The sequence below is a fragment of the Staurois parvus genome, unplaced genomic scaffold (genome assembly GCF_062004578.1).
Source record: "Staurois parvus isolate SC_StPar_1 unplaced genomic scaffold, SC_StPar_1.0 ptg000703l, whole genome shotgun sequence".
NCBI classification, from domain to species: Eukaryota; Metazoa; Chordata; class Amphibia; order Anura; family Ranidae; genus Staurois; species Staurois parvus.
Window position 1 is genome coordinate 553261 of NW_028318499.1, and position 12664 is coordinate 565924.

General features: G+C 40.6%; 1 protein-coding gene across 2 annotated transcripts in view; it reads left to right on the forward strand.

Annotated features, from left to right (window-relative positions):
* Nucleotides 1–12664, forward strand: part of LOC149446013 (queuine/queuosine transporter SLC35F2) — a 433222-nt gene that overhangs the window by 356954 nt on the left and 63604 nt on the right. The window contains exons 4-5 of one of the 2 annotated variants that reach the window (XM_089653153.1): nt 696–855; nt 6329–6497. In XM_089653153.1, the coding sequence (XP_089509279.1) occupies nt 696–855; nt 6329–6497 (329 nt within the window). Of the gene's footprint in view, nt 1–695; nt 856–6325; nt 6498–12664 lie in introns of both variants that reach the window. The other variant, XM_089653152.1, reaches the window with a different exon arrangement.

Sequence of the window (12664 nt, forward strand, 5' to 3'; positions counted from 1 at the left end):
GATGTGATCTTTTTTGCAATAAAAACCTTTTTGGACCATATTGGAGATCCATGGTGTGCTGGAAAATATGTACGTTTGCTTATGATGTTTCCAGCTGGTAGTTGCTACAGTACCCGCCATTGATGAGCCGTACTTCCAGGAATGTGTCCGAGGGGAATATAGTTATAGACTTTGCTCCTAAAACACTTTAGGTGTTTTATGAGTTATTAAAGTTGTTTTGGACTTCCTTATGTACTGTATTTTGGCTGGCACTCCTTTTGGTTTAAGCTGAACGATGCTCCTGGATGCCCATTGGAGGGTAGCCCTGATTGCAGGTGGGCAGGCTAACTAGAGCCAGTGAGTTTTTCAAATGATTGTCATCCTTCACTTTACTATTCTGTATCAATAAGTATTTAAGGCTCCTCTTGGTTTTGTTCCCTTGAAGAAATAAAAACCTGATGAGGGTTTTCTGTTTCCCTATCTTTACAAAACAAAAAAATGCTTTGGGTTTGCATTGACTTTAAATGCTTAAATACCTTTATTTCAAGATTACATATTATTGGCATGGAATGCTCACAACATTGTACACAATATCCCTTTAAATATGACATTTTTAGTCTGGCTGACATTGAACTGATTGTAAAATGTGACAAAATGTTACATTGTCTGGTTTATTTAACATAATAATATTTGAACTTCTCTTTTTGTCTTTTCAGTTACTAAATTGTTTTGTTATCCCCGTGGTCATATTACTATCCTGGTTTTTCTTGCTGGTCCGATATAAGGTCTTGCATTTCATTGGTGCTATAGCGTGTATCCTTGGAATTGGATGCATGGCAGGAGCTGATGTTCTAATGGGAAGACAACAAAAGGAGGGTAAGTTATTTTCCTAATGTACAATTTTTTTAAAGATACAGATATCATCAGACAGTGCTATACACTGTTACTTTTCATTCAGACAGCGATGAATCATTGTAGAATAATGCCTGCACACAGTCTGGTATGTCATTGACTAGTATGTGTAGAAAGAATGTGGAAATTAGGATAATAGGCAATATGTGCAGGAGAATAGTCCAGGGGGTTTGACAGCATGCAGTATGTGCAGTAGAGGAATGTGGAGGATATGAGAGTGGGCAGTATAAGTGGGAGAGGTGTGTGTAGGGTATGACAGCAGGCTGTATGTGCAGGAGAAGAGATCAAACAGTATATGGAGGGGGAAAATGTGCAGAAATGACATGCGTAGGGTATGATAGGGGCAGTATGTGCAAGATAAGAGTGCAAAGGGTGTGACAGTGGAAAATATGTGTAATAGAGAAGTGCAGAGAGTATGACTGTTGGCAGTATGTGAAGGAGAGGAGTGTGAACATTATGACAGCAGGCAGTAAGTGCAGGTGAAAATTGATGAAGGTATGGCAGAGGACAGTAAATGCAGGAGAGTAGTATGGAGGGAGGGAGTGGACAGCATGTGCAGGAGAGGAGTGCAGAGAATATGACTTTGCAGTTGTGTGCTAAAGAACTGTAGTAAAAGCGCTGCGCAAATTGTTGGCGCTATATAAATCCTGTATATTAATAATTGGCAGTTAGCAGTTGTGTGCTGAAGTAGTGAACTGTGAAGTTGGCAGGACTCTGAAATTGAAACAGAAGTGCATTAGTGAAACTGAGAATAATGGAAGTTGAAAAGAAGCCCCAACATACAATGCTCAGCATAAATGAGTACATCCAAAGAGATTTGTCAGAAAATCTTTACTTTCCTTTCAGAATCAACATTTTCTTTGTGACACTATACTACAAAATACTCCCACAAATGTGGGCCATTGATTGCAAATAGGATTTGTTAATCTGCACACACAAAAAAAAAAAAGTCTTTTTCCAAACAAATTAATTCAAGACCATGTTGCAAAACTGAATACACCTGAATGAAAGTCTTAGGAGCAAAGAAAAATTTTAGGCAACAAAATCCTAACTAACAAGAATTCAACTACAGGTGTGTCTAATTATTCATTAAACAAGTGTCTAGCAGACAGTTGATTATAAAAGGGCATTACGTAACAAAGAAAACCCCTTCCTATTTCATGCTGTTAGCAATGGCACCACATGGAAGAGAAATGTCACAAGACTTGAGAAAGAAAAAAGATTCTTTACACAAAAAAAGTGAAGGCTACAAGATGACACAATACGGCATACACTGCCGAGGAATGGCATGCATGGGTGTCATCCACGAAGGAAGTCTCTCCTAAAGCCCGTTCACAAAAAAATCCACCTAGAATTTGCCAGGGCCCATGCTGTAAAAGAAGACTATTGGGACTTCTGGAGTGTTGAGACCAAGATAAAGGTTTTTGGAATTGATGTATGGTGTCGCAAAGGTGAGGAGTACAAAGAAAAATGCATGGTGCCTACGGTGAAACATGTTGTGGCAGTGTCATTCTGTGAGGCTGCATGAGTGCTGCTGGTGTCAGGGAGCTGCATTTCATTGATGTTATCATGAATTCACAGATCGACTGCTCTATATTGAAAGAGAAGATGCTACCATCACTCCGTGTCCTTGGTCGTTGTGCACTTTTCCAATATGACAATGATTTCTGAAGAAGAACAGGGTGATTGAGTGGCCAAGCATGTCTCCTGATCTGAACCCAATCGAAAACCGATGGCGAAGTCTGAAGAGACAAGTTGAGCAGCACTCTTTACCCAGAATCCAGGCTCTAAAAGAGGTCATTCTTGAAGAATGGAAAAAGATAGATGTTATAATATGTCACCAACTTGTTCATTCCATGCCTAGAAGACTTGGTGCTGTCCCTACAAATCATGCAGGTCATACAAAATACTAGATGTAGTAGTTTTTGTTGTGGGGTGTATTCATTTTTGCATCAACTAATTTGAGTAAAACTGAATATTTTGTAATCAAAGTTATATTATTAACCTTACTTTCATGCAATGAGCTAAACAAATGTTCTAGAAAATGTTGTGTCAACATTTTGGAAATTGTTCTTGTGTTCATTGAAATATCGATTAAAAATTACTTTTCAAGAGGGGTGTACTAATTTATGCTGAGCACTGTATATGAAGGTTATCATAGACTGTGTCATAAAGTCCAGGAACAATGGAGGGGGTGATGGGGTCCTTGGAGATGAAGCTATAGCTGGCAGCACGGATCGATCAGGAAAAACCCAACAGGGCAGTTGTACAGAAGTTGATCAGTAGATCTATTTCTGTACAATTAGCCTGTCTATTAGTGTTGGGCTTGATGTTCAAGTCGAATGTAAGTTTGACTTAGACATCAGCCATTCGTGTGTTTGCTGAATAAACCAATGGTAAGAGCGATCAGAGGGAGAACAGCATCAGGGTGCCCCCTTATTTCAAGGAGTACCCTGATGTTAATGAACCCCCTGCCCGCAGACCTCCCCACAACCTTCGGACCAGGGTTGTGGGGAAGAAAGAGTCCCTTGACCCCATCGGCATAGTCCCAATGCTGAGGATACGTGGTCTGGTAAGTCGCCCCCCCCTTTCCTGCCCTGCCAGGCCTGTGCTCGGATCAAGGGTGTGGTAGAAGTCTTTTTTTTTTCCTATGTAATTTTTTTCAAAAAAGTCAGTCCTGCTGCAGCAGGTTCTCTACATTGTACAGATGTGCAACTTTGCAGGTCATTTAAGAGAACCTACAAAGAAAAAAAAGAAACAACTGGTCACCTACCCAGGTCTATAACTGGCTTTTTAAACAGTGAACATGGAAGGCGTCACAAAGTAAAAAATAGGACTATCCAGTTCAACTTGCCAGCCTACCCCAGTCTAATAATGGCTATTGTCGGCAAGGAACATGGATAAGTATAACTTATCAAAAGAGGGGGATAAGAAAGACAGTTCAAACTGCCAGCCAGTTAGCCAACTATCAAAAACCAAATTAACCTGTCTAAGAACATGCGTTTAAAAACAGGGGTTTAGTTAGCACACATTTGCAAATACATACTTAAGCCACAGAGCCACATCACGGCACTCTGAGTATCTGTGGTCCTAACTCTATAAATCTTGAGAGTCCTCACAATGGAGGCACATGCATTTAAATGGATAGAAACAAGGGCAGGTGAACCTGAGGGAGCCCACCCCTCATTAAGGTCATGGGAGCGCACCTGACACCCAGCATGTAGCACAACGGCAGCCAGGGTGTCCAATGCACCCACTGAACCTCGAAAATTAACATACAAAGAAAAAACTGGTCACCCCCAGGAGGACCCCCTAGGCATGATATTTAAAATATTTTTTTTTACTTTAAGCAGTGAACAATGACTGCTCCTTTAAAAAAAGGTACTTTTTGAATTTTTTTCTTTCCACTGAATCATGTCCCTCAGGGAAGTACGCGTGTGACTGAATCCCAGACCTTCTCACCAACTTGTGACCAAAGGACCAGCCGATCTCGGACCGCGTTGTCACTTGTGTAGCAATGCCACTCTCAGCTGCACCCTGCACAAAGATTTTCCACCTCGCGGTACTACAATCTATGTGCCAGCATCCTGAGAGCGATTGTTACTGGGTCACGTTAATTACGCAATTAACCCTTCACACTGCCACCACCACCCTTTTACAGAGAAGGAGGAAACTCACAAATCTTAGCAGTAACACTATGATATTAGTATAAGCGTCTGTAATACACACTGTCACCGCAGACAGATATATTGAGAAGAATATTACATACAGTAGTACTCTTCAAGAGACAGGGATTCTTTAGTTTGCATTAAAAGCTTTAGAGACATTTTCATCACTTTTCAAAATAGGATTTATTACTAACAAGTTCAAAATGGTGCAATTAAAATATTTATAGAAAAAGATGTTGCAAAGATATAAAGAGAACAATAAAACAACAGAGAAATAAAAGAAAGGAGTTCAGAAGGCAGAATATTTGCAATGTCCTTGGTTTAAACCGAGTCCAATTGTCCGAGCAAAAAGATTGCCTTGACTCTCAAGTCTGTTAGATGTTTACTGATTGAGGTTAAACGAGATCTGTCTTCTCCAGACATGTCAGTCTTTTTCTATCATATTAAAGGGGTGTCACCTGAGAACAAATGACCAATCATCCAGTTTGGGGATGGGTGTAGTAACCAAGGTTATGACCAAGTCGCCTTCCAATTTCATACTAAGGTTAATAACCTCCAATAGGTATACGTAGCATCCTAGCAACTGGCAGATTAATATTCAGAATTATATTTCAAACCCACGGATACCAAACACAGCTTACCTTTGTCACCCAGGAGGGAAGAGACTGCTTCTTCCCCGTCCTTGGTGACAATATAGTCATGTAAGGCCTTGTTTGACTCATATTAAAATGATCTATCCAAATATATACCTAATATTAATGTACCCAGTTCCTGCTGAACGTTATGAATTGTATGAAAAATGTCTACATGTGGAATGTATGTTTTTTGGCACGCTCTAGCCCTAATGGCCTAACAGGTCATGACTGACTAATTGTTTTACGATCGGGCAGAGGAAAGTGGCTTTCAAAGCAGACCTCCTGCACCGGACTTATTAACAGTTTACAGCCCTGGAGCTTAATCTATCTGTGTTTTATTTAAGATAAGAGGCCCTTTTGACCTCCATTCAATTTACAGCTATAAATTCCATACCATGAGGGAGGACAGGAGAGACAACATGGCTGAGACCTAACAAGATGGCTGTCACGTACAGCATCCATGTCTCTATTGCGCACAATCATCACACCCGAGTCCTCATATCCCTTTTATGGCCAATAAATAGAATGGGCAGTTTTAATTTTACAAGTTTGAGTCCCATAGACTTGTATTGAGTTAAAAATTTGAATGTTAATTAGGTTTGAGCATTCGACTGCGAACTGAATACAGGGGTGTTTGGCCCATCACTACTGTCTATACATGGATCAAAATTTGGCTGGTCAGTGCTGAACTGGCCAAATTTTGAGCCATGTATTGCTGGTTTAATATGTTATTTGAGGCAATATCTCATTGGAGAATGACCTATGTATATGTGCTGAAGATGGGATTTTACTGGGGTTAGACCAGTGTGTGTGTGTGTGTGTATGTGTGTGTGTGTGTGTGTGTTTGTGTGTGTGTGTGTGTTTGTGCTGCAGGTGGGATCTCACTGAGGAAAGACAGATGTGTGTGTTCTGGAGGTGGAATTTCTCTGGGGAAAGATCATTGTGTGTGTTAATGGTGGGATATCACAGGGAAGGACAAGTAAAAGGCAGATTTTCCCAGTGGAAAAGTGAATGTAGAATTTAAGTATTATATTATATAGGATAACACTGTACTAAGTATTGTATGCTACTATTAATAGTTCAATTTCTTGATATGACTTGTTTTCTTAGTCTTGTTTTCTGTTTTGTTAGTAGAGTATTATCCGGGAGATAGTAAACTCATTGGAGATGTTTTGGTTCTTGGAGGTGCTACTCTGTATGGTATTTCTAGCGTGTGTCAAGAATATATTGTTAGAAACCTCAGCCGAATTGAATTATTGGGCATGATTGGACTTTTTGGATCTTTCTTCAGTGGAATACAACTGTAAGTACATACACTATCAAAGAACAATATTCTTTCATTAAATAGGATTGACAAACCAGACTAAGGTCCCGTGCCTGTCTGGAACCCCTCTCTGTAGTTGATGAGTCCTAAATAGGACTCTAGTTGTATACAGTGATTGGTAGACTGAAGTATGACCCTAAACATATATTTGTTCACACAGAGAATTTCAGGCAGAGCTGTAGGACAATATATATTAAGTAAAAAAACAACTGAAAGTTGTATGTGGTGGGCGACCCTCTGTGTTCAAGCGGCAGTAAAGTTTGCTTTTCCAACTTTTAAGTACAAGTAAGCTTAAATTAAGCTCACTTGTAGGTAAAATGAATACAGTCATGGCCAAAAATATTGGAACTCCTGCATTTCTGTCAGATAATGTACCAATTTGTTGCAATTACAAATGTTTAGGCATTCTCATGTTTAATTCTTTTGTTTGTAGTGGTATGACGCAAAAACATGGAGAAATAAAAAGCAAAATCTAACACATTCCACGAAAAACCCCAAAAATGGAATGGACAAAATTATTGGCGCAGTCTCAAAATTGTAAGAAATAATTGCATTCCAAGTTTGATGCTCCTGTAATTTCTAATCAAACTCACCTGTATCAATTAACAGGTTCTGACAATATAGAAATCACCCTGGCAACCAGTTAAAATTGTGAAAAATTTACTCAACCTTTCTGTTTGTCTCTGTGGGCCACATGGAGCATGGAGAAGAGAAAGAGCAGCACAAAACTGTCTGAGGATTTGAGAACAAAAATTGTGGAAAAGCATGGATAATCTCAAGGTTACAAGTCTATCTCCAGAGATCTTAATGTTCCTGTGTCCACTGTGCGCAACATTGTCAAGAAGTTTACAGCCCATGGCACTGTAGCTAATCTTCCTGGACATGGATGAAAGAGAAAAATTGATCAAAGATTGCGACAAAGGATTTTTCTAATGGTGGATAAAGAGCCTCAATCACCTTCCAGACACCTTCAGGCACAGGGAACAACTGTGGAGCAAAACAAAAAGCCAGATTGGAGTTTGCCAAAACTTACCTGAGGAAGCCAAAATCCTTTTGGGAGAATGTGCTGTGGACAGACGAAACAAAATTACAGATTTTTTGTAAAGCCCATCATTCTACTGTTTTCAGAAAAAGCAATGAGGCCTTTAAAGAAAAGAACACAGTCCCTTATAGGAGCATTTCCTGTCTGTAGCCCAACCTGTCCTCGATTATTTTTCACCGCCGGGCCCGGGAGAAGTAAAGCTCCAGACACTGAAGTGTAAAAGCTAAATCTCTGAAAGTTTAATGCGGACGAGCAGTATTATACAAGAATCCTACATTCGTTGCTAGGCCAGAATGAAATATTATACTCTAATCAAGTAGGTAGAAACTACAAATGGCTGATGAGTACCATATAAGGTGGTTCCATTTACTGAGAAATAGAAACTAGACTCAGCAAACAAGAGAGAAGTTACAAGCAAAGCTCAAAACCAAAACTAACTGTTTACAACAACAACATAGAACACAAATATTAGTTAAAAACATAACAAAATCAGCATGCCTACTTTCTTAAACCATCCAAAAAAACTCCAAAACTTCCCAAACCTTTAAAAAGGGCTCCAGACATCTTCGGCTATGGATCTAGCTTGAGCTTGTAAAACATTTACCTGGGCTCTATGATTCTCAATGACTTCATAGTAATCTGGAATCTCAGCAGATGTGTTATGTATCCATGTACAGTATCTCACAGAAGTGAGTACACCCCTTACATTTTTGTAAATATTGTGATAAAACTGAAGAAATTACACTTGGCTACAATGTAAAGTAGTGAGTGTACAGCTTTTATAACAGTGTAAATTTGCTGCCCCCTAAAAATAACTCAACACACAGCCATTAATGTCTAAACCACTGGCAACAAAAGTGAGTACACCCCTAAGTGAAAATTGGGCCCAAAGTGTCAATATTTTGTGTGGCTACCATTATTTTCCAGCACTGCGTTAACCCTCTTGGGCATGGAGTTCACCAGAGCTTCACAGGTTGCCACTGGAGTCCTCTTCCATTCCTCCATGACAACATCACGGAGCTGGTGGATGTTAGAGACTTTGCGCTCCTCCACCTTCCGTTTGGGGATGCCCCACAGATGCTCAATAGGGTTTAGGTCTGGAGACATGCTTGACCAGTCCATCACCTTTACCCTCAGCTTCTTTAGCAAGGCAGTGGTCATCTTTGAGGTGTGTTTGGGGGTCGTTATCATGTTGGAATACTGCCCTGAGGCCCAGTCTCCCAAGGGAGGGGATCATGCTCTGCTTCAGTATGTCACAGTACATGTTGGCATTCATGATTCCCTCAATGAACTGTTACTCCCCAGTGCCAGGAGCATTCACCTGGGACACTACAGGGTAAAACTCACTATACAGTATGTACAGGAATCCCTTTTCCAAAATGCACTTCCACGTGCACTTCCGGTTTGCGGCTTGACGTCATCTACCCGAGTTTTACCCTGTAGTGTCCCTGGTGGACACTTTTAAATGTGAGTTCATTTTGAGCATTTTAATAAAGCTTCTTTTTTACCTGGCAATATTACACTATATGGAGTATTTTTTCCTATGTTTGTGGAGCGTTCTGGAGAGATTAAAGTGCTGACGGTGGTGAAGATCTATGTACCAGTAAACCCTCTTGGGTTAAAGGGAAAAGTGTAGTTTGACCTGGCATTACGGGTCAAACCTGGAGGTGAGCACAATAGTGTGTTGGAGGTGGATGTACACTACGGGGTGACACAGGAGCACCGTACACGTGTATGCAGTAGTGTGATTACACTGATCCACTTGGAGTACCTCGAATTTAAAGGGATGGTTCACCATTGTTCGGAGATTTTTGTTGCTGGTATATTTGGAGCATGATATATATAGGAGACATACTGAACAAACACACGTGAAGATTTCTGAGACTTAAAGGGACAGTTCACTAATATAATTTATTTGGTTTTTATATCTATATTCATTTCAGCACTCATATGTGCAAGTCTACGGTGATTTATGTGTATACGTTAAGAATACATTGGATGTAGCACATATTTATTGTCACATACACAATTTCTGTTTCACTATTCATTTATGCATGTTTGTATTATGAGCACCATTTGAGTTTATATTGCTGCGATGCATTTTTCATTTGATTTACAGTTTACATGTGGGAACACATTATATGCTAGCTGCACAATTTGTTTTATAGGAAGTTAATTGCGCTGAGGGTTTTTTTATACATGTGGAACTTCCAGTCAATGCTCATCAGTTTGGCTACCTGTTGTGTAACCTTTGATGTAAATGCTGGTCCTATGTCTAAATCTATACTTACCGGACATCCCCATCGAGGGATACTTCCTTAGCAAAAAAGTTTAGCAACGGACTTCGTGGCGTCCTCCTTGTTTGTTGCATGTCTATTATGGGAGTGGTGTTCTCCATGATCCTGAGCAACCACAGCCGCCATGGTTTTGCAATTGTCATGAGCATACACATGAAAATCAACATTGTAATTCGCTAAACCCAGAGCAGGAGAGGAAACTAGTGAGGACCTCAAGGTTTGATAGACATTGGTAAATTCTTGGTCCCATTTAATGAGCTGAAGCCTCAGTTTTAGTGTATTGCCTGAGTATGTTGTGATAATGGTAGCAATCAGATATCCATTGGCGATAATAATTGACCATACCAAGGAAGGAGAGCATTTCTTTTATAGTTTATGAGCAGGGCAGACCCGTAATGGCTAGGATTCTCGACTGGCTCACCATTCTGGTGCCTTCTAACAGAGTGAAACCCAAGTAATCCACCGAAGTTTGACAATATTATACCTTATTATTATTATTATACAGGATTTATATAGCGCCAACAGTTTGCTCAGCGCTTTACAATATAATGGGAGACAATACAGCAACAATACAGTTCAATACAAGAGGGTTAGGAGGGTCCTGCTCCTTGGAACTTACAATCTAAGAGGGAGGGGCTAGTGGTACAAAAGGTAGAAACTTTGGGGGATGGACTGGTAGGAGGAGTAGAATATTCCATTATCAGATGAGGGCAGGATAGGCTTCCCTGAAGAGATAGGTTTTCGGAGATCGCCTAAAAGTGAGCAGAGTAGGCGATAGTCTGATAACTTGGGGTAGAGAGTTCCAGAGGATGGGGGAAGCTCTGGAGAAGTCTTGGAGATGAGCATGGGAGGAGGAGACAAGGGAGCTAGTGAGCAGGAGGTCGTTCGAGAAGCAGAGAATACGGTTTGGGTGATATTTGGAGACAAGATTGTTGATGTAATTTGGGGCAGTTATAAATGGCTTTATATGTTATTGTTAATGTTTTGAATTTTATCTGTTGGGCAATGGGAAGCCAGTGGAGGGATTGGCAGAGAGGGGTGGCAGATACAGAATGGTTAGTAAGGTGGATAAGTCTGGGAGCAGCATTCCTTATGCCTTGCCACCTTGTGTCCCTCTGTACCCAGAAAGTTTAATAGAGATATACTGTCCTGCCTACAAGCTTCCCTGTTGGGTAAACAAAAAAATAATTCTTCCAAGTACTGGAGCAGCTGGGAACCATGGCGGGGTGCCCAACTCTTTAAGGATTCTCAGAGGGCCATGGAATATACAGCCGGAGAATCCACATAGGGGGCAATCTGGCCCAGGTTAACTGTTTGTTGGCCAGAGTAAAACGTAACAGTAGTTGTGTCTCTTCATCAACTTGGACAGAATAAAAAAGCATTGCTTAAATTGATCACAGTATAACACTGTGTTTCGTGTAGAATGGAGGTAATCAATGAGGGCACATCTGGGACAATGGGTGCTATTCTTCTCTTCCCCCATTTCTGTTGCTACCTCTTTCTCTAGGATTAGAACTATGTTGTAACCCCTGGAAATGTGCTTTGTTGGTAGAATTGGGGACCTCAAAACATCCAGAAGCGTCTTTCTTCATCACTTGTTTTTGAAACGTACCTGTGTCCATCTCCATCCAGTTTGAAATAAGCTGTCTTATTAACAGCAAAATTTCAGGTCTGAATCCTGTCATCAATGTTTGGATATATATAGTGCTCATTACGCACTAGCCATATCCATCCCAGCTTCTTCCTTCCAAACTTTTATAAATCTTTTCACATACTCTGTCACTGTCTCTTTTGTTCCTTGCTTACAAGCAACAGCAGTTGCTAACGATTTTCTACTCTTCCATATTCTCTTGGCTGTCACCTACTCCCACACCTTTTTCTGAGTGTCTTCCTTCAGTCATACATGAGTGGTTGCCGGGGTTCCAGGGTCAACTAGAACATGTATTGTAGGTCCAGTCAAATCCAAGTCATATCCCAAAATTCCGTCAATTACTAATTTCATGCCCTGTTGTTAGCACTGTCTGCTTCGTGTGGCTCTCTAAATAATTTATGCAGGCAGTTGGATTCTTTCTGGGATCTGGACTATTATTTATGATAGCATTCATTTCTGTCATGTCCATGGGTTTAATTACCACATCATTTCCCATTGAAATATACGGGAAAGCTAAATTTTCTCCCTTGTCACGCTTTCCTTTGACATTACTTCTTAAAGTCCTATCATTGGGAACTACAGTCCTTTTTCTAGCTGCTAGTGTAATAGTTATAGGTCTTTGCTTTGCTTTGGTCACTTCCCACTCGTGACTAATACCAGGTCTCTCCTCCTCTTCTCCTCCTCCCCCCGTTCTGTACTATCAGTATATCAGTATATCTTCTGCCTCTACTACGGGAGGTTGTGGTCTGTCTGCCCTCGGAGGTCTGAGGAAATCATTATCCTCTTTTTTTGGCAAAGCTGGATATACTGATCTCTAACTTGGCAGAGCAGATGGTGGGGCTAAAGAGTGGAGATTTAGATTACAGGGCTCTGGAGTGTAACCAGATGCATATTTCAGCCAGTGAAGACCTGCTGCTTTCATATATTTCATATCCCATTCAGAGACCCCTGAAAATCACGAGAAAGCTTCCTTATCTCCCAAACACAGTCCCCTTACTGTATGTCCATATGAAACTTATCATTAGACCCATCTCTAAGAAAGAGACTACTGCTTTTCATATCCAGGGATCACTTGGCAATATTCTCTATGAAAGGGACCACATAATCATCCCACGGTAACACTCTGATCACATATTCCTCACAAGTTAACCTAGAC